Source organism: Myxocyprinus asiaticus, chromosome 17, assembly GCF_019703515.2.
Source record: "Myxocyprinus asiaticus isolate MX2 ecotype Aquarium Trade chromosome 17, UBuf_Myxa_2, whole genome shotgun sequence".
In the NCBI taxonomy this organism is placed as follows: Eukaryota; Metazoa; Chordata; class Actinopteri; order Cypriniformes; family Catostomidae; genus Myxocyprinus; species Myxocyprinus asiaticus.
The window spans coordinates 44764233-44787828 of NC_059360.1; the positions used below are offsets into that span (position 1 = coordinate 44764233).

The 23596-nt window shown below is 36.8% G+C and overlaps 2 protein-coding genes across 10 annotated transcripts in view; one reads left to right on the plus strand and one right to left on the minus strand.

Moving 5' to 3' along the window:
• Nucleotides 1-1989: 1989 nt before the first annotated feature.
• LOC127455027 (myc target protein 1 homolog) lies at nucleotides 1990-3568 on the minus strand. 2 transcript variants are annotated; one of them, XM_051722557.1, is made up of 2 exons: nucleotides 3402-3568; nucleotides 1990-2783 (listed from the first exon to the last, which is right to left on the minus strand). In XM_051722557.1, the coding sequence occupies exons 1-2, from the start codon at nucleotides 3472-3474 to the stop codon at nucleotides 2281-2283; spliced, it is 576 nt and encodes a 191-aa protein (XP_051578517.1). In that variant the 5' UTR covers nucleotides 3475-3568; the 3' UTR covers nucleotides 1990-2280. The 2 variants fall into 2 exon arrangements, with proteins under 2 accessions (XP_051578517.1, XP_051578518.1); XM_051722558.1 differs by having other exon boundaries at nucleotides 1990-2902; nucleotides 3402-3562.
• A 2893-nt stretch (nucleotides 3569-6461) lies between these two features.
• The window catches only part of LOC127454806 (nesprin-1-like), a 186190-nt gene continuing 169055 nt past the window's right edge, over nucleotides 6462-23596 (plus strand). For 4 of the 8 annotated variants that reach the window (XM_051722228.1, XM_051722231.1, XM_051722229.1 and 1 more), the window contains exons 1-2: nucleotides 19063-19237; nucleotides 23291-23352. In XM_051722228.1, the coding sequence (XP_051578188.1) occupies nucleotides 19159-19237; nucleotides 23291-23352 (141 nt within the window). In that variant the 5' untranslated portion in view covers nucleotides 19063-19158. Of the gene's footprint in view, nucleotides 6765-19060; nucleotides 19238-23290; nucleotides 23353-23596 lie in introns of those variants that run through there. The other 4 variants (XM_051722237.1, XM_051722230.1, XM_051722233.1 and 1 more) reach the window with 2 other exon arrangements.

Consider the following 23596-nt stretch of genomic DNA (forward strand, 5'->3'; position numbering starts at 1 on the left):
GGGAGGCTATTTCCAGTCATGCCAGTGCAGCTCCTATCTACTTGAATGGGGGAGTACCGAAATCTCAAAAATGGTTGGTCAATATTACGATCAAAGAGCATATTTTAAATCATCAGTAAAATCTGAAAAAACTGGTGTCATAAATTGTGCTACTTTACCTCATATTACGCTAAAAAAAACCGTAATTTCCCCGGCTTGTATAGCTAATGCGCATGCGCGTTCTCGAGTTGATTGACAGGCGATATCTGTATCTAAATGTGATTGGCTCTTTTACGTGTAAGGCGGGACTTCCTTTCTATATCCGTTGACCGTTATAATTGCTCCCATTCATTTGAACAGAAGTGGCCCATCTCCCCTAAACAATCTCTGGTTATTTCTGGTTCTTGAACTCTGAATCCTCGCCTTGTCAGTGCATTTAAAAAAAAAAAAAAAAGTTCCATTAAATAGTTTGAAGGGGCCGTTCAGACCGAAAGCGTTCTTGTCTTTAAAAAGCAAGACGCAATAAACAGAACAGAACGCATAGGTGTCTCGAGATGCGTTTTTAACGGTTGAAGCAGAGCCCGTCTGAACCTACAAGTTTAGCATAAAATAGCATAACGCAGCGGTCCCATAGAGGGCGTTACACTGGCGGGGAGATTAGAGCACGTTCTTTTAGAATGGATGTCTATGGAGGAGATGCTTCCCGACGCTGAATAAACTACTTTTGTGAGGAAACAATTCATCACTTAATGAATTGACCGCCTGTCTGATAATATTCAACATGTTTTACACTAAACAATCATTCTGTAGTGAACTATGTGTGGAGTTCACTACGATAAAATTGCTGTTTTATCAGGGATGACATGAACGATTTTGCGACAGATAGGTGTCAGTTTACGGTTCTCTCCATTCATTTGTATGGTATCCGCAAACGGTGACTTACTGTCGTAACACGATAGTTGACCCGTCTCTGGTTGAAGTACTTTCGTGCGCTGTAAAAACAACGGTCTAGTCGTGCACATTTTTCCATAGACAATCTATTGAAAAGCGCACACAAACACTTTGGTGTGAACGGCTGCTTACTCTTGAACCAAACAAACCAACTCCGAGACAAGTTCAAGACTGTGTACTTAGAGGTATTATAAACATTTTAAATACCACGTATAAAATGTCCATACTACCTGCAAGCTATCACTAAAATATTTTGAAAGAAAAATCACATTTGTGTCTGTTACAGAGAGCCAAACAAGGCAAACGCGAGCGGCCCGCACTTTTGTAGCCAAACAGAAAACCTGCCAATTAGGGACGCCCTTTGTCTGTCAATCATTTTGCGCACTCTGGAATACTAACATCGGATTGGCTGACGTGTCTTTGCCAAGGGCAAAGGGGTTTGCCGAGAGACGGTACAATGACCGTTTTAAAGTACTTTCCCTCTAAATCTGATGTTAGCAAATCAGTAATGACCATATATTGTAGAGCTGTTGACTATATGTCTTTGACTAAGTATGCAAAGTATGGTGTTTGGCCTTGGAGTACTATGTACAAACCGAGCCATATGAATATGGATCTTTCAGTACCATGATATTTATATCAAAGCAGGATGGTATTACCATCAGGTCCCATTGCTGTACTATGGCACTGTGAAAGTTTTTTGTGCCATCTCCTTTCCACCTGAGCTGTCACCCAAAGGTCGTAAACATGTGCATTTTACCTTAAAGTCAACACATGTTTTTGAATATGATACAACAGTCCAAAAGAAAATAGTATGCAGAATGCTGTAACACCTGTGGATGTGGAAGTATCCAGGAAAGCTTAAAAATGTTGGAAGGCATAGCTCCAAACAGGTATGTCTGGATAGATGTCATGTTGACCAAGCCTCTATTTAGTAACACTTAGTGCTATTGAATAGACCACATATAAATATTGTTTGTCCCTTATTTTAGGTGTTCTGCTTCAGTAATCAAACTTCCCAAACCAACACTGGCCAAAGGATGTAAAGCTTGAGATGGATAAAGTATCTGTTATTTATTATAAGGTACACACAAATTTTGTTCACAAGGTTATATACAATTATGTTCAGTTTGGCCATTTCCTACTTCTTAAACCATTGCATGTCAATTCTGCAATTAATAGATGGAACAAGATAAAGCAGAGTAGTGTGAAGATTCCAGTCATATGTATTTTCCCCCTTATGCTCCAGTCTTTCACATTAAAACCATGTTTAGTGATTTACTGTATGTACAATCCTTTGCAAGGCCTTAGTCTCTGTTGTCATAGTTCGTGCAATCTGCCACAGTCCAGTTAGGTACGGGACTCTTGAAAGATGTGAATGACGCTGTCATATGCAGGTGGTGGAGTCTGTCTGGGTAAAAAACCTCTTAGACTGCCCTTTCCCAGCCAAAAGGACTCTGCTGGTACCGTACCAAATGGATCTGAGATGTTAGGAATCAATGCAGCCTGGTTATCCTCATCTGCATCATCACTGGTCTTATTAGTCTTTTTCAGTGGTGGCCGAAAAGTGGAGTTTTGGAAACTGGGGCTTCGACCCAGCAGTTCGTTGGGGTCTACAGACGTCTGTCTGTGGAGGTTTAGAACGGCCCTATCCACACCTTCGCCATGACTTTTGTAGTGGCTGAGCTGGCAGTGCTGATTACGAGAGTTTTTAGAATCGGACTGCTGGTTTTGACGTCTGGTAATCCTGACCGAAGCTCTGTGGCGTGACATCCATGTTAGGAGGAGGAAAATCAAAATCCCGATGAGCAGACCCATCAGTATCGACAAGGAAAATGCCAGGATGAGCTCCTCTGGATGAAAAGGGTATTGAATTGCAAATAAGTTTTTTTGAGTAATAAAATATATACTTAGGTTCAGAAGTACAGTGGGGTTCAAAAGTCAGGTTGCTCATTTAGAGTCTTATTTAAACCTGGAAGTTTCAGGATAAAACAAATGTAAGAAAACAAAGATTATGATGAAAAATGAATAAGAAATAATTGTTATTATGCTTTATTTCCAGGTCACTAATCAAATAAGCAAATATTTCACATTTTCTTTCCTTACAAAAGGTCAGATTTACTTGCTTCAAGATGCTCTTTGGAACATTCTCAAATTATGTATGCTGATGCTGTTATTAAAGTGTTGAAAACTTATATAAAATAAGACATTTAGAGTCAAATTAATAAAGGTGTATCAAATAAAAAAGCAAAATAAAAGAAATTTGTGATTAGCACAATATATGTATATATATATTTTACAAATTATTCTGAAATTAAAACTAAAGAACATTGTTTTTTTTAAATAACTGCACAAATGTTGAACAGATTAAAATAGATGAGTAAATACCTTACTTTTCCACCTTAATAATCTATACGAGCCAACTCACGCATGGCAAAAATGATAATAAACAAATGCATGTCAGTTCTTACCAAAATCAATAGGTTTTAGTATTTCCCAAATCTCATGTGTTTCATTTGAAGCCATAGCTGTGAACATAAGCATATAAACAATAAAGCAAAAGACATGCAGTCAAACTCTCTATTCAAGCACACAGAATCTGTTCACTGTATTTCTCAGGGAAGCTGGCACCTTTTTTTGTTTGCATAAAGGGAAACTTTGTCGTCATTCTTCCTGCCTCTTTACTTGTATATTTAGCAAGTGCTCGGCTTATCTGTTTGGGACAGAAATCCAGGGGAACAGGGCTGTTTCCTATTGCATCATATCCTCCGTTTCAGTGGATACAATACAATGTCTTTTTACCCCATTATATTATAATCAACCGGCTTACACCTTTTTTTATTGCCTTTCACCACCCTTAAATTTTCTTCTTTCGCAGTAGATTTGTTTTAGGATAGTGAGGATGAAAGGAAAACCCTTATGTAAAAAAAAAAAAAAACAAACAATACATCTCTCTTTATATGTTAGTTTGAAACAACAGATTTCCCATAAGAAAATGCAAATACCCAAGTTGTTGTCAGAAGGGATTTCCTCATTGCATCAGTCTCTGCTTTTGGGATATACAGTATGTTTTGTGAACACACAACCGTTTAGGGTAAAATACTACTGATAATAATCATCTTACAAATACCCACCTCATACAAGTTTTTCAAGTTCATCAAAAATGTCGACCTCAATACATCAACCTATTTACTAAATTCAACTGTATTTTATGAGTTTGAGAAAAACAAGGAATGACCAGCAGATGCCAGTATTGCCTAATAGATGTTGAAACTTTGGACGTTAAGATAGATATATAGATGATGGATGGATAGATAGAGGATGGATAGATGGATGGATGGATGATGGATAGATAGATAGATGATGGGTGGATGGAAGGAAGGAAGGAAGGATGGATAGATTGATAGAGGAAGGATGGATAGATAGATGGATAGATGGATGCATGATAGATGGATGGATGGATGGATGGATAGATAGATGATGGATGGAAGGAAGGAACGAAGGAAGGATGGACAGATGATGGATGGATGGATAGATAGATTGAAAGAGGATGGATGGATAGATAGATGGATGGAAAGAAAGATGATAGATAGATTTATAGAGGATGGATGGATAGATAGATAGAGGATGGTTAGATATAGGATGGATGATGGATAGATAGATAGATAGATGATGAATGGATGGATGGATGGATGAAAGGATGGATAGATTGAAAGAGAATGGATGGATGGATGGATGGATGGATAGATAGATGGATGGAAGGAAAGATGATAGATTGATAGAGGATGGATGGATAGAGTAAAGATAGATAAAAAATAGTGGATGGATAGATAGATAGATAGATGATGGATGATGGATGGAAGGAAGGAAAGGTAGATAGATAGACAATGGAAGGAAGGAAGGATAGATAGATAGATAGATGATGAATGGATGGATGGAATTAAGGAAGGATAGATAGATTGAAAGAGGATGGATGGATAGATAGACAGATGGATGGAAGGAAAGATGATAGATTGATAGAGGATGGATGGATTTATAGATAGAGTAAAGAAAGATAAAAATAGATAGATAGATGATGAATGGATGGATGGAAGGATGGATAGATAGATTGAAAGAGGATGATGGATGGATGGATGGATGGATAGATAGATAAATAGATGGATGGAAGGAAAGATGATAGATTGATAGAGGATGGATGGATAGAGTAAAGATAGATAAAATAGAGGATGGATGGATAGATGGAAGGACGGATGGATAGTTAGATAGATGATGGATGGATGGATGGATGGAAGGAAAGATAGATAGATAGATGATGAATGGGTGGATGGAAGGAAGGAATGATAGATAGATTGAAAGAGGATGGAAGGAAAGATGATATATTGATAGAGGATGGATGGATGTATAGATAAAGAAAGATAGATAGATAGATGGATGGATGGATGGATGATAGATTGATGGAAGGGAAGATGATAGATTGATAGAGGATGGATGGATATATAGATAAAGAAAGATACAAATAGATAGATAGATTGATTGATTGAACTCAGTTTTAGCAAAGATTGAGAACTTTGTTTTTAAGGTCATTGTAGATAGTCTTTAAATAAATCAGACATTAATTTCTAATCTAAGGAATTGTATTATTGTTGTTGCTTGTGTTTCGAGTCATTCCATTATATGTAAACACTTTTCACCAGCAGATGTCCTCAGCATTCAGCGTTTCGAGCGCGTCGAAAGAGTGAATCATTTAGTAGTCGGTTCAATAATTTCGAAGCTTCAGAAAGCTTCGTTTCTCCCTCGCCAGTGTAAATGTTCCCGTACCGTTCCGTTTAGCGGCAATAGATGGCAGTAAGGTTTAATTACATTAACGCTGCCTTGCAACATTGTTTAAAGGTTTCCATAACAACCTCTCTAACAGAGTTTCACCATCACCACACTAGACAGGAACACTGCGGTTAAGTAGGCGCGATCTGCTCACGGTAATACACATGCACTGTAACTAACATACTAATAAATTCCAATGAATTAGCGCTCGTTTTTCAGAAAATATATGCAGTCGATGTATTTATAAGTTTGCTGTGTATTATTTAAACATGCGTTTAGACTTAAGGTAAACCGTCTGCGCAGATATTTATGTTGTGTTGTTGAGTTTCTGGTGTCTTCTGGTGCATCCGTTTGGCTAAAATCCATGCAATTTACCGCATACATGCAAAAGGCCATGCATTACACTGAATTGAAATCTTATCGCTGGTGGGACTTATTTAATTATGCATGCATTATATACCTCGTATAACTAAAACATATAAAGTCTGTATGTAACAGTGATCAGTCAACATTTAAAGTCCATCATTGACTTTTATTGCATGAGATTGAAAAATAATATTTACAGCCTTTCTGTTTGAAGACAACAAGACTCTTGCTTTATGTGTAAACGTGCACAATAATACAGTGTGCATACAGTGTGCATAGAAACACAATGCAAACAGTTTGATGTTTGTTTGTTTTGTTCAAAACGTGTTACTTTTTCTTCTCAGCTCGCTTACAGTGCATAGAAGAGGACTTCTGATTGGTCCATCACACAGACTGGCAACTAAATGAGACCTTCTCTTCTATTGGATTAAATCTAGTTACTGGAGTTCCTGCATCAGAGGAGAGACAGCTAGAAGAGGAAAGAGAAGTGTAGGAGGGGCAGATGGGGATGTCCCCTTAAGAAAGTAGTGCATTATCTGCAGTGTACTATCAGAGGTGTAGAGGACACTAGAAAGGGACCATGGCTTCCCTTAGTCCTTTCGGACGGTCCAGCAAGGATATTATGAATGTGATGCAGAAGCTGCAAGGTAAGTGATGCTGGATTTCTGCTCTTTACCTCTCGTGACCGTCCTTTGGCACGGTGAGTCAGGAAGAGAATTTTGCTGATTCAGTGCCTTAAATTCATGAGTTTGCCAGATGCTTCTTGTTGCATAAATAAGAACAGAGATGCATCATAGGTGATGGCACATGAGCTTACAAGCCCAATTGAGAAATCAATATTAATGGTGTGCATAATGTTCATGTGTGTGTGTGTGTGTGTGTGTGTGCACGTCCATTCATTGATGTGTTTACTAAAGTTGCCATCATATATGGCCCATTTTATATCCAGGCACAGAAATGTTTGTGCATTTGAACTCTCCTAAAAAAATGCACTTTCATTTTGACACTTTATCCTTTGTTAACTGCATTAGCTCCTGTTGATTTATTAGCTAAGGGTTCAAAATTGCCTGGTTGAATTGAATGTTACAATTTATTCTTAATCTTTCCTTACTCTGACAGGTAAAGACATAGAGGACTGCAAGAGTCCAAATGAGTAATATCCCAAATGCGTGTTTGTTGTGCAACCAAAATCCCAATAATAACCAGAAAAAGTTCAAATTCGGTGCATAACACGGGACTTTTAATTATAAACAAGCCTGAAATGGACCGGGGACTCTTATTTTGAAGTGTCTGTGCTTCCAGCTCACACAAACACACAACTGAAACAAAACATGCACTCTTACAATCATCTATAACATATTACAATAGAATCATTATAAAGTAAACATTGTCAAATGGACTAATAAACACTGTATAAGCAGTAATTAACACAGTAGATCATCATTCATCAAAAGTAGATCATCAGCGATCACTTGTCAATTGTAATATGTGTCTTGTTTTAACATTTTGCATTAATACTCATAAATTAGTCCATAAACAGTGATGGTAACAGAGTCTTGTCACCCTTACAATGCTCTTTATGTAAATATTCACCAAATGAAGCTTTTGTAGCCTATATATTCTCCAAATAAAGGGTATTGGCCCTAGAGGGACACAGAAGAATAGTAATAAAAAAACAACGCAACTATCTGCGTTGTCATCCAGGTGTTGAATTCATCATAAGCAACCATCGGTACCAATTAATCAGTAAAACCGATATATTGGTTGACCTGTACTTAAAACAACCAAATATTGTCCGATTAATCGGTCTGGACGATTTATAAGTAACGAAAATGAATGGTGGCTTATTCATTGCATTGGGGATTAGTTTCCTCATGTTTAACATACAGTACTTTTAGCAGTTTGTTGTGAAGGACATCATCGTTTTTTCTTACAGGAAGTAGTCACTGATAAAGGTTCTTTTCTAACACTTGTGATGCCATGGAGAGAAGCTTTGTTTGACCTTCCCCGATAGATTGGCATTTATATTTTTTATGATAAAGTTGTTTTAGTTTACTAGTACTCGTTCTGTCATTTCAGTGTTCGAATGGTCGCACAGAGACATAATATTATCCAAACTACAAATGGCCGTCCATACATTTAATATTATGTGCAATGCTTTTAGCTAGCAGAAAGGTTTAAATGTTTTTCTAACCATTTTTGGAAGATGAGAAAAATACAACTCCACCCAAAAGCAAAATAAAGAAGCAATGATTGTTGTTCCAGGATACAGCTATGACTCCTGCTGGTAGGAAAATGTTTCTATAATCGACCTGTTTTTTAGGAACTTGAATATTATCCTTAAGCAAATTCACATTTTGATAGGCAACACCTAAAACAACTGACTAGCGTAGTGCTCATATTAGTTTCAGTGTTTTTGTCTAAGAGCTGGTCAGGGACTCCGGAAGATTAAGTGGTGTTTGTGGGTAAAGGTAGAACCTGACACCTTTCTTGTCCTTGGAGGATGAACAGATTGATATCTGGAGTCCCTGTCGGGCCGGTACTAGGATGAGATCTTTGGGTCGGAATTTTGACCTTTAGGGTGGGCAAAATGTTTTCTCGTTTCACCGTCTGACCAATGTAGGGGGGGCTTGGTCATTTCACCATCCGGCCAATTTTGGATGTTTTATTTTCACATTACCAAAACTCACCATGCATGTCCTGAAATTCTCATGAAGTTGATGAAAAAAATTCCATAAATAGTTAAATATGCCCAAGTTTATGGCAGATGTACCTATATTCAAAGTTAATAATGCATTTCCTGTGGAACCTGGGTGAAGAGAACGGTACTTCCTGCTGGAAGATTAATGTTTATTTAAGATCATCATCATAATGGCCACATGCTCATAGTGTTCAGGGTGAAACAAGAAGTGGGAATCGAGCTGCAGAGAGGAACTTAGTTCACACAACAGGAAGAAAGTTGCGTATGCTTGAAAACTGGCAGTTCTGTCGTGACCACCAAAATTTCAAGACACTGAAATGATTTTGCAGCTGTAGTATAAGAAATATGAGTTGAGAATGAATGGTGTCTGTCTCAGATGGACAAAATGAATTACTAGTGCTGTTTGCTAAAGGAAGCATCACTTTTATACTTTGAACAATTTGAACATGAATGGTACCCAGAATCATGTGACTTATCATGGAGAGGTGTGCAATTAATTTTCTAAGCAATCAGACTAAAGATTTTTGCCCGGTGAATGATAAAATGGTTAAAAGTGAACAAATTCTAGTGAATAAAAATATCATAAAAAACTTGGGGTGAGATCTTATGACTTGGGCCAGTAAGTAACGACTTATCAACCACTAAGAACACCAAATAAAACACCTAGCAACAACCCAGAACACCTTAGCAACTGCATAACAACACACTAACAACCACTCAGAACACCTTATGAATCGCATAGCAACGCCCTCGTAACCATCCACCACACAGAACACTCTAGTAGAAACCACTTAGCAACTACCCAGAACACCCTAGCAACTACATAACAACACACTAACAACTACTAAGAACAACCTAGAAACCATTAAGCAACAACCCAGAACACCCTAGCAACTGCATAGCAACACATTAACAACCACTCAGAACACCTTATAAATCGCATAGCAATGCCATGGTACCCATCCACCACACAGAACACCCTAGCAGAAACCACTTAGCAACTACACAGAAAACTCTAGCAACTGCAAAACAACACACTAACAACCACTCAGAACACCTTAGCAACCACAGAGCAATGGCCTGGCAACCACCCAGAACACTATATCAATTGCATAACAACACATTAATAAACATTTAGAACACCTTAGCAACCACATAGCAATGGCATGGCAACCACCCAGAACACTATAGCAACTGCATAGCAACATACTAACAACAATATAGAACACCTCAGCAACCACATAGCAATGCCCTGGTAACCACCCCGAACACCCTGGCAGCTGCATAACAACACTGTAAAAACCACTCAGAACACCTTAGCAGCGGCATAACAACATACTAACAAACATATAGAACACCTTAGCAACTGCATAGCAACGCCCTGGTAACCACCCAGAACACCTGGATGACTGCATAACAACATGCTAACAATCACTCAGAACACCTTAGCAACCACATAGCAATGTCCTAGTAACCAACCACCACACCCTGGCAACTGCATAACAACACACTAAAAACCACTCAGAATACCTTAGCAGCCGCATAACAACATACTAACAACCATAAAGAACACCTTAGCAACCTCATTGCAACGCCCTGGTAACCACCCAGAACACCTGGATGACTGCATAACAACACACTAACAATCATTCAGAACACCTTAGCAACCACATAGCCAATGCCCTGGTAACCATCCACCACACCCTGGCAACTGCACAACAGCACACTAAAAATCACTCCGAACACCTTAGCAGCCACATAACAACATACTAACAACCAAATAGAACACCTTAGCAACCTCATAGCAATGCCCTGGTAACCACCCAGAACACCCAGATGACTGCATAACAGCAAACTAACAATCACTCAGAACACCTTAGCAACCACATAGCAACGCCCTGGTAACCATCCACCAGACTCTGGAAACTGCATAACAACACACTAAAAATCATTCAGAACACCTTAGCAGCCGCATACAACATACTAACAACCATACAGAACACCTTAGCAACCTCATAGCAATGCCCTGGTAACCACCCAGAACATCTGGATGACTGCATAACAACACACAAAAAATCACTCAGAACACAATAGCAACCGCAAATCAACTCACTAAAAAGAATCAGAACACCATAGCAACTGCTTAGCAGTGCCCTAGCAACCTCCAAGAACATCCTAGCATTGTGGTCTTAAATTTTGCGAAGCAAAGCACCACTCACATTTTCTTCAGAAAAAATCTAGGTTGGTGATTCATCGGACATGTAAAGCTTCTGAAATGTGCACTTGTGGTGTAGCCTGTATGTTTTCTTATGTGTATAAACAGAATGCAGTAGATTTGGCATTCGATGTTGGCACAGCAGTTGAACCATAAATGGTGAATTCATTAGAAGCGTGTGCATGTATGCACATGTACTTTGCATTGAAAGTCATATCAGAAAGGTCTGTGCTCGTTTCCATGGCACATCAGCACTAAATAAGGCCATGTGTGGTTTATGTGACAGAACACCTGTGGTTACTGTTTTCAGAGGAACTGCTTTTGGTTTCCCCCACAGTGGTGACTGGCGCATGCCTGTTTAGAGTGTGTGGTAAAATCGTGTGCCCTGGCACAACTGATTTTTAAAATTTTTTTTTTTTTTTACAGTCAGACATTTCCTTTAGTCTAATGTCAAACCCTCCAATGAAGACAAAGATCTTATTGTTTTAATGTTGTCTTATTAAAGTTTGCAAAAGAAGGTATCTGACTAAATTGAATTTGTAAATGAACTTTTGGTTTGTCATAACTTTAAAGTGAACATTAAATATTGACTTTTTTTACTTTAAATTTGCATTTATTGTGCACAATTCATCAGTGCATGTTATTCCCAAGATATAAACCTCAACTCATCAATATGTAATGACTTGCTCTGTCTCTGAAATGACTTTCCTTTTTGGCTGTCATTGAAAATAATATTAACCAACAATATAATAATCTAACATTCATGATTTAAACAAACCTTGTTGTATGAAAAAGTCCTGCACCATTTTTTGCTCAGAGAATACTGTTTTACTTAGAAATACTTCATTGAGAAAATACAATGGGTTGCAAATGCCTTTTCATGAAGACTTTAAATGTAGTGTTTAAAGGAAGATGTGGGATTTTGTAGCTTTTTTCTTAGCTTCAAGAGAAGTTGCCTAACAATCTGATCTGGTACTGATCTCATTATCTGTGGTTGAAATCGTGTATGCCTTTAAATTTTGTGTTGATCTCAAAAGCACTAGATGGCAGTGTTTAAATGACTTTATGTGCTGAGAGTTCAGTACATTTCCTAAGTATTTGTTTAAAAATGAAAATCGTATCCTTTGCGTTGTGAATACACTTAATTTTGTTTTGTGCCTAATTTCCTATTGTTTTCTACACTACAACTCTCCTAATAGTCAAGTAGGGTGGTTCGTTCTCAAAGCCGAGGAGTTTAAGACTATGATGGCTGTTTGCCAGAGTTAAACTGCTGGTTATGATGAAGATGATGGTCATATCCAGAGACACCACTTGGGAGGAACTTCCGACACAACACATCTTTGAGCATCAGCTTTAACGTTCGTCCCTGATGGTCATTTGAAACCACAGGAGTGATGTGTACAGTATTAAAGATGTCTCTCTCTCTCTCTCTCCCCATTCAACAGATGACAGCATGACCTGCTGCCCATGATATCATCTGTCCCGATTTTGTGTAATGCTCTCGTTTAAATTTCACATGATCCACACACTTGCATTTAGTCTTTTGTTTCTCCTTAGTGAGGCATCTTATTTCTCTGCCTATACTGAAAGTGACTGTACATGTTGCAGAAATTACACACTTCACCTGTAAGCATCTAGGAAAACCAAAATGCATTATTTTGCAGTCATGTTTCAGGACTGGACAGCTCCATAAAATACAGTATCCAGATACTGGGAAGAGTGTATTTACTGGCAAGGAAGTGCTGAGTATTAGAGTGAATTTTCACCTGCTTTGCTTTATGGGTGACCATAAGACTGTACAGAAACTGTACAGACTGTTTAGTACTTTATTATTTAACCTCTTCAACTCTAGAGCATTTTTGGGGTGCCACGTGCAATTTCTTCCCACTCAAATTTAAAAGCTCACCATTTGCACATACTGTGGACTAATTGACAAAAATTGGTCTAATTTTTTCAGGAATCCTCTCAAATAAAAAAAAAAAAGACTCAAATTATTCATAATTAATATTGTATACGTTTACAATCGTTTGAATAATAATGTTTTTGTAATCCTTTTTTTTTTGTCCTAAATTTGTAAGCATGTAATTCTTGTTCTATTCACTCCAGCTCCCTCTAAAAAGTCTTATTTCATTCCACTAGATGGCAGCAAGTATTAAACTTTTTTCCCCTCTATCGCCTTCTGTCATAAAATGCCAATCTGAAATGTAGGTGGCGCTCTAACGCATTTTAGCCCTTACAGATGTGCTCGTCCATAGACATTGAGTCATATTTTCAGTTCATGCACCACCCCCATTGTTTCATCGAATATCTCGGCCTCTGAGTGGACTAGAAGCTCAATCTAGGTGTCATTAGAAAGCTGAGATCCTCCCTTGATGTATAACATTTTATCATCAATAGTTGATAAGTTGATAACATATATTTCCGATTATTTGTTTAGCATGCTTTTCCTGCTGGACCACATATGTTGTTCTGGACATCTAATATATAACATTGGATTATTCACACAAGCAAGCTCACAGACAAGTAAAACATGGCTAAAGCAGATATAAAGTGTTTAGCTATTTTAGGCTTACAGCAGCAGTGATCGATGCATAAAAGAGACGTTTGTATTTGATGGGCTCTATTTTCATGAGTGCACAAAGCGCTATTTTGCTATTTTCCTAAGAATTTGGTCGTTGCGCTCACCTCTTAACTCAGCTCAAAGTCAAAATTCAGTTCCTACATTTGCAGTTTGGAGATTTCACCAGCAGGTGGTAATAAAGTTAATGTCCAAATTCTGAAAGTACAGAACATCAAATAATGTCCTTGACGATTGCTGTTGAAGCTGTTTGTTGAAACAAAACATTATGAAATTTGTGCTAAACTTTCTAGAGGTCATGGTTTATTTTTTTCAATTATTATTATTATTTTTATTGTTATGTTTAAGTCGCTGCGAAAGTGGCCGGTGGAAAAGAGAGTAAAATGTTTGGATTTGGTATGATTTTTTTTGACCACTTCATTATTTTTGTTACATTTTTGTTTTGCTTGAAGTGTAATTTGAATTTAGAAATATTTTTGGTTTAATTTTTTTGTGTTTCAATAAATGAATAACATTTTTCAAAATCATTGTTTACTGGTAGAAGTGAAGTGCGTGCCGATACAATCACTATTAATACTAGTCATGATTTGTGTGTCAGTAGATGAAAATGATTAATAATACTTACATTTTAAATAATTTAACAGAGCCTGCATCCATATGTTTATTCCTCCATTTCATTGCAAACAGTCAGTTTGCACTACCAACTTCTTATGAATGTACTGCCTTAATTTATATTGCTGGAACTTGACAGGGAATGGACTGTATAATAGGATGGAGACGGTGCTGGAGATAAACCTTCATTGATCTGATTAGCGCGTTGCACGGGCGATTTCGCACAAATCACTTGCGCCTAGATTTAGTGCACACTTACAGGAAAATACCAACACTTTATGGCCATAGTATTGACTTTGCGCTTACGAGTTAAGGCATTGCGTTGCGCTTAGCACTTGCATGCTTAAAATAGTGCCCAATGTCTTACAAATATCATTTTTCATTTTGTGTTTCTTTTGAAAATCTTTCAAACTGTGGTATTAGGGCAACAAAATAAGCTGTACAGTCACATTTCATGAGAATAAGAGCTTTCATTTGATAAAAGATTTGTCTATTCAAGTGCTATTTGAAAGACTTTTATATTCATATAAATATTTCTACCACATGACCACTAGGTGCCGCTGATTTGTGACGCATATGTTTTCATGTGACGCATTTATTTTATGTAACATAAATACACAAGTGCTGATTATCTATGAACAGTTCAGATTCTAAGCTTTCAAACGATACCCCATATGCCTGATTTTTGTATTCGGAGACTTGAACATTTTAAGTGTAAATGTTTTTCGCGACATAGCGCCCCCTTTTGGCAGAGTTAAAGAGGTTAAATTAGATATAAATTAAATGTATACATTTAAATAATGTAATATTAGTGTATAAATATCTATAACTATTGTTATTAATAAGAATAATAATATGAATATTTTATATTACATTGATATAATATAAACAATTATATTAATATTCTATAATTTTTGCTTTACGTTAAGAGAAAAATCATATGTCGATGGCTTTGCCGACTCTTATTTTATGATGTGATGGACAACAAAATCTGACAAGCAACCAGTCTACATTTTTAGGAAATCTCTGCTAGATGACCATCTACCATTTCTTTATTTATTTTTAAAAATCCACACTCTGTCAAGACACTTGAATCTATTTTAATGCTACACAGGGCTTTATCCCAGTTAACTTGTAAAAACGAATTCTAAATCATTAGATGAGCATGTGATGTAAATAGCACTGTTTTCATGAACTTTTCTGACTGAAACCGATTAAGGAACATTCCTTGTTCTTTCGTACAAAAGACTTTTTGAGATATAAATATCTAAACTATGCCACAGTGAGTGAGCGGAGAATGGATTTTTCCTCTAAGTGGATTTGTGAAGGAGCAATCATACTTTGTAAATGCACTAACAATTCAGAGGAGCAAAACACAAGATTGAATTTAGTGTAATTGAATAAAATGTGTTTAAAAAAAGACCAAACAAAATGCATGCCTGGGTGTTCATAACCATAATCATTCTTATTATTGCACAGTTGAAGAGCTGTCAAATATGTGGACAATATGTAAATAAATTGTCGAATGGCTTGGGTTGTATAGATGCCATATTGTGGCTGATGCTCAGGAATAATAGAGTGATGTCACTGACTGCACCGTAGCAGGTGGCAGATGCATTTCACTAGCTGTGACATTAATGATTCAATACATTTGAGTGCAGCTGGTTCCCAGTTTTTTTTTAGCCATTTGCAATTAATGCAGTTAGGCCTGTATTATTCAGTGAGTAAATTCACAATATGAAATGAATGATTTTTTTTTGCCCTAGACACTAAAAATCTTAAAGATACCACTTGAAGATTTAAAGACAACATGTAATGTCATTCACAGCCATTTAAGTCCATAATGTGGTATAATATTATGTTTCTATTATGTTATGTTATTAACTCCATAATATTTAAGAGTGAAACAAGGACTTGGTTTTATGCATTTGGATTTGATTGAATAATAAAAAGTGGGCTATGGAATAAGTTGATAATATCTTAGAAAAGTTGTTTCAGAGACTGAAAAAGCTTTATAGTTTGAAAAAAGATTGTGAAAACATTTGTTATTCTTTGGAATAACATGCACTAATAAATCCTGCACAAAAAGACCAGGCATATTTATTAAAAAAAGTTAAAAAAAAAAAAAAAAAAAAATAGATTTTTTTTTTTTTTTGACATACATGAGTAAATAAAAACAACACGGAACAGCATTCACAATATATTTAAATTTAACGCCACATATTTTTGAGTGACACAGAATATCCAGAGGGAAATATTATAGGTCAAGACTCGATTATTCATCTGGCTTTGATCAGATTGTGAAACTGAAAATATATTATTTACCCCCTCATTTATGGTCTCCATTACATCAGCAGAAAAGAGAGGTGGTTTTAGAGGCAGAGAAAAATTGTTTAGAAAAATGTGCACTGATTAATCATGCACATTAAGACCAGGAACAGTAAATAGACAGGACATAGGGTACATTTTGTTTTTAAACTCACACCCCCACAGTAATTGTGTCATGCACCCATACGTCTCATGATGTAGCTATCTGGACATGAATGAAAAATGCAGATCTGATTATTTGTTAAGCCATTCCTGCATTAGAGTGTCTGCAGTGCTTGTAGCTGTAGCCTGATGGAGTTCAAGCTGTGTAGCAGGAGTGCTGACCCCCACCCACACATATAAATCAGGATCACACCAGCTGCTTGGTGACATCACAGCCCCTCCACATGCTGATTGGAGGATCAGTGCCACAGCCTGTTAGCATGGCTGCAGCTGTGGGATGCTGCTAGAACTACACTCCACATGAACAGGTCATCCACAATCACATTTTCTTAAAGGGATAGTTCACTCAAAAAGGAAAATTCTCTCATAATTTACTCAACCTAACGTTTCACACTCGTATGACTTTGGTTCTTCTGTGGAACACAAAAGAAGATGTTAGACAGGATGTTAGCCTCAGTCACCATTCACTTTCAACACATTTTTTTTATAAATGAATGTGAATGGTAACTGAGACTAACATTATGCTTTACTCTGCTCTTTAATCCGTATTTTTCTGGCAATATGTAAACATCTTTAAAAGAAGATACATTTACTTGAGAAGCAAATTACAATATTATGACTTGTTTTTAGAGAAAATTAATATTTAAGTTTATTTAAATAGTTTTTTTTTCTTGTAAACCTCACTAAATTGAGTTAGATTCATGTTTAAAACAAAGGGGAAAAGCAATTTCTTACCTTTAAAAGGTAAAAAAAAAAAAAAATTGGTAACACTTTACAGTACGGTTCTGTTTGTTTACATAAGTAAATGCAGTGAACAATAAATTATTACCACATATATTTATCTTGGTTATGTTAATTTATCAAATAATTCATTGTTAGTTCATGTTAGTTCATAATGCAACTAATGTTATCATATACAACTTTTTAATAAAAATAAAATAAAAAATGAGTATATGTTAAAAGTAACATTAACCGAGATTAATAAGTGCCGAAAAAGTATTGTTCATTGTTAGTTCATGTTAACTAATTTAGCTAACTAATGTAAATCAATACAGCCTTATTCATTATTCTTAACTGTAAAGTGCTACCATTTAATTAAAGATTTAGGCTTTAACTTTTTAAATTTATTATATATATATATATATATATATATATATATATATATATATATATAATAAATTTAAATACAAAATATACATATTTAAATATATAAAAGAAAATAGTATCAGCATCGAGAAAACAACAACAAGCATATTGTTCAAACCATACATTAAGAATGTATTAATCCTGATTAATGTTAATTTATGAAATTAATTTGTTCATTGTTAGTTTATGTTAGTTCATAATACACAGTGTTGGGTGTAATGCATTACTAAGCAATTAATTACTGTAATTAAATTATTTTTTCAATGAAAAAAGTAAAGTAAGGGATTAGTCTTAATTTTTCAGTAATTTAAGTACAGTTAGTTCTGATGTAATTGCATTAAATACTGTAGTGTATAGACTATAGAACAATTCTATATAAAACAATAGTGAATTTAAAATCGAAATGTAACGTCTAATATTAAAATATATGTTTTCCCATTTAACGCAGCCCCCTAAATTCTTTGGCCAGCTCATGAATAATTTATTTGATTTTATATGATTTATTTGAAAGAATTACAAGAACAGTTTCATGTCTATCCTTATATATTTCATCTGGTCGAGGTTGATAAAGGTTGTAGAAAGTAATTAGTAATAAGTAATGCAATTACTTTTCAGACAGAGTAATTAGTACAGTAATCTAATTACACTGTAGAAGATGTAATTAGTAGTTAGTAATTAATTACTTTTTTTAGAGTAACTTACGCAACACTGATAATGCATTAGCTCAAGTTAACATATACAATTTTACATTAAAAAATGTGTTAGTATATGTTAAAAGTAGCATTAATTAAGATTAATAAGTGCCAAAAAAAGTATTGTTCATTGTAACAAATACAACCTTATTGTAAAGGGTTACCACTTAATTCACAATATAGGCTATTCTATAAAATCAAGTCTTATTATCTTACACAATTTTGTTAAAGTAAATATATCTTTATTTAAGGATGTTTAGATATTTTACTGGAAAACAAGACAAAATACTGATTTTGAAAATTATTTTTTTGCAGTGTAGCAGGATGTTGCCTATAGAAACTGCCCTGTAATAGCAGCGTATCCACAGTGGAGGAGAGAAAGGGAGGGAGAGGGAGAAAAAGGGAGGCAGCAGGGAAGGAGGAGGGGGAGGTTCCATCCTCTAACGCTCAGTCGCGCTGAGTTTTCACACGCAAAGCTGTACCGTCTGCTCTATTCTGTTTCCCGAAGGAAATAAAGGATAGCTGGTCCCCTTTTCCTCCCTGGATTATAAGCGCACACGCTCACACATGAAGGACACAAACAAACGGAGGGAATGTGGGGCACACAATGGCTCACTTTAAGGATGTAGCCGTCAGAAAGACCACTTCTCTCAATCTGGTGACAGGATTCTTTCAGTATCTCCGTGGTAAGTGGGACATTGATGCGTCGTCTCATCCGAATGGGAATTTGGGGAGTACAGGAGGCAGTAGCTCAGATTTAAACACAGTCTGTGCTCTGCTGAATAAAGGTGAAACAGATGCGTGATCCAGATATGCAGTGACACATTTCTGGGTCATGTTGGCTCACTAGATATTATTGGCCAGCTGAGGTCTTCTTCCTCCTTGGGAGAGGTAATTACCTTGTTAGCACGGGTCACCGCTGCAAACGAGTGCTGATGTTTAACTCTTTTTGGCTGCGCATGTTGGATTATAAAGGCTGTGGTGTGCTTAAAGGGATAGGGCACCCAAAAATGGAAATTCTGTCATTATTTACTCACCCTCATGTTGTTACAAACCCTTTTGACGTACTTTTTTCAGTGTAACGAGATGTTAGGCAGAATGTTAGCCTCTGTCACCATTCACTTCCATTTGTAAGATGCAACGAAAGTGACCGATGCAGTGCAATGATTAAGGCTGTCATTCTGCCTAACATCATCTTTTGTACAGTATTCCTTGGGTTTGAGCAAAATGAGAGTGAGGAGATGATGACAGGATAAACTGTCCCTTTAGTGCTGCATTGGCATATCATGTGTGCTTTCAGAACTGTGTGCTACACAGGCCTAAATGCTTTTTAAAGATGCCCTGTGCATTGCATTACATGCATGCAAGCTAGTATGTTGTTTGCTGTGAATATTGCTGGTCTTCTTCAGCCCATCATGTATAAATATGTCCAGTGGGTGTCTGTTGCTGACCCGAATGGCCTTATGTGTGTCTTTAAATGTGGAGTGGTGGTGGCATAGTGGGCTAAAGCATATAACTGGTAATCGGAAGGTTGCCGGTTCAATCCCCACAGCCACCACCATTGTGTCCTTGAGCAAGGCACTTAACTCCAGGTTGCTCTGGGGGGATTGTCCCTGTAAGTTCACTGTAAGTTGCTTTGGATAAAAGCGTCTGCCAAATGCATAAATGTAAATGCTCTGCAAGATCTGCACATTATGTTAATAGATGCCACAGAGTTTAATTAGTGGTGCTTGTTAAGGCAAGCATCACTATTAGGCCAGAAACATACTTTACACAAGCGTGCGTACGCAGATGTGAGCACTTTGTCAACGCATTGCCAACGTGTGGTCTGGTTGCTCAGCTGGTAGAGTATGCCACCAGAGCAATGCCAAATCATGGGTTTGATTCCCAGGAAACACACACACTGAATAAATCTGTACCTTGAATGCACTGTAATTTGCTTTGGATAAAAGTGTCAGCCAAATGCAACAAAACAAAAAAGTAAAAATAAAAGTGCATTCTTGAGTTACTGTGGTGGTAACAAACCTCAGTACTCAAGTTTCTATAAAAGTAAAGTATTTTAGTGTATAAAAGTTGCTATATTTTATTTGCGCTGCCATGACAGTAGTTGACTTGAAAGAAAAAACTCACCTTGAAGCGGATATTTCAAACTAATATCTGCTATAGCAATATTGAGAATGCTACGTGTACTTGTGTTATGTTAGGAATTGGGGTCTGACATGTTTTGGATCGCAACAACGCACAAAATCGAGCTTACGTAGCCACAAGCATCTGCATAGAGTATGTTTTGGCCTTTACAGTGGCTCATACTTAGGGTTAGGGATTTGAACAAACTCCTAATCCTAAAAATTAGGTTAAGAATTTATTTGCTCGTAACTCATCCTGCGCTGTTTCTACTAAGTATATAAATGATATCTGAATTTGTGCGGCTTGAGGAGAGTTGTGCTATTACTTTACTAAGTGATCGGATTTACAATTTTCACCTGGCGGACAATAAATCGTGTGAAAAGCTTCCATAGACATGCATTAAAGGAGTGACCTGAGCCATATCTAAGGACCAAAATATAATAGAGATTTGGGGATGGGCTTTTTAACCTTGGGACAGTAAAGAACCACTTAGTAACACCCTAGCAACCCCCCAGAACACCTTAGCAACAGCATAGCAACTCCATGGCAACCACTCTAAACACCTTTGCAAGGTCATACACTGAAAACCCTAATAAGTTGACTCTACTCAATTGATTGTGTAAACACATTCCCTCAATTGAATTGAGTAATGGCATTTCAAAACTTGTGTAATTAGGTTAACTTTACTTGATGTTCAATGAACTTACCTATTTAATTTAAGGTAACTAGATGCAAGTAGACTTCACTCAGACTTGCTATTTAAATATTGTTGTTTCAACTTAATAACTCACATTTTGGTCATACAATAACACAGCTTATATAATGAAGATTATGGGCCCTATTTTAAGAATGTGATATGCTATAAGTCATATGTGTGTGTGACGCTCCTGTTTTATCCGCTCTGTATGGGTCAGCTGTCTTATCAGCTGGCCACCATTACACTCACCCCCCTAAACCTCACTCCCATCTGAGTCATGGCACCATTGTGACGCTCCTGTTCTACCCGCTCCGTACGGGACTCGAACCGGCATCTCCGGCATGGGAGGCAGGTGCGCTAACAAGGAGGCTAAAGGCTACAGCCCCTAGCGTCAGTCGCTAGTGCAACCTCTTGAGGTCAGGAGAGTGAGGTTTATACACATTGCACAGCTGTCTATCAGCTGGCCACCGTTACATGTGCATGGCCATGAAGTTTTGGTATTTTCATACAAGCATACACTATGTCTAGGTGCAAGTGGGTTTGGCGAAACTGCATGCGCAAAGCGCTAATGGGATGGGTCAAGTTTCATTTTATTGAAACAAAACAAAAAAATCTAACCAAAAATATTTCTAAATTCAAATTACACTTCAAACTAAACATGAATATAATCAAAATAATGAAGTTGAAAACAGACTTGGTTCTGAAACGTCTTAGCGCAATGACCTATTTCTCAGGAAATTAACAAATTGCACTTTGCACCAGTTCATTAACATACTAGACACCCATAGTTTGCACGCATACATCCACAGATAGCGCAAACACTTCCACCCACGTCCTCTTGCGCTTTGCGCTGGCACAACAATTGTGCTCAGAATTAGCGATCGTATGAAAATTGGATACGATGCAGCACACGGCCGTTGTGCGTTGCACGCTCACAAAAATAGAGGCCACCTAACTTATTTTAGGTCAGTCATTAAATAAACATATTTCTTCACAGAAGTGCATAGACACCTGTACTTCATTTGCACATGCACAAAACTGAAAGTGTTAACAGGGTCCAACTTGACCAAAGGGGACAAAGATCAGCCTATTGGTGACAGCACAAGACTATTTGCAACAAACAACATAAATAATACAACAAAAGAGCTAAGACCTCTATGAATTCTTAATAACAACCATTTAAATGCCCCCATATGTTTCCTTTTACTAAGGAATGATAATGTTTAAGTAAGACAACTTGATTTCTCCAGTAATGACAAAATTAGGGTTTACAATGTAGACGCATGGCAACACCATGACAACCACTCTTAATTTGCAAGGTCATAAGAACGTCCTTGTAAACACTTAGAAAACCCTAGCAAATGGATAGCAATTATCTGGCAATAACCCACAACACTCTAGCATCATAATAGTGAGCTTTGCACGGCCAAGCGCCACTCATATTTTCTTCAGAAATTGTATAAATCAAGTTTTTAGAGCTTGTGTTTTGCATACTGTAAAAATGGGAATTCTGAGAACATTGTTGTTTGTCTTTTTACAATAAACACTTTTGCCTGCATCAATATGCATTTAATTACTTCATGTTGTTGAGTATATATTTAATAATTATAATATTGCCTCATGTTTCTGATATAATGTAAATGTTTTTGCCCATGCCACATGAGGACGTTCAGCTGTATTCTGCTGGTAAATATCTCCTCTCTAGCTTTGAAGGCAGGGTTACAGTAATGGAAAAGTACAAAAATATGAAATATGAAATCATCCTTAATGCATTTATTTCTTGAGAATATTAAAACATAACTAGATGAGTCATAATGGCTGGAACCAAGAAAAAAAGATAACTGTTACGATAATATCACTACAGTAGAAAAGATCTGGTCACTAAAGGGCTCTTGTCTGTTTTTTTCTTTTTTAGATGAACAGGAGTTGGTACAGAAACGAACTTTCACAAAGTGGATTAATTCTCACTTGGCAAAGGTAAGACTGGCTTTTAATTTCAGATGATAGCCAGAATGTTAGCCTTAGTCACTCTTCACTTTCATTGCATATTTTCCATACAATGAAAGTGAATTGTAACTGAGGCAAACTGGTTGACTGAGGCTTAAGATGTTACTCTGATGTTCATGAGTCTAAAGTAGTGATGTCTGTGTTGTCGCCCCCTCTCAATCTGACCCTTCATCCGTGACCAGGGAGTGGTCCGTGTGATTTGCTTTATGTCCTA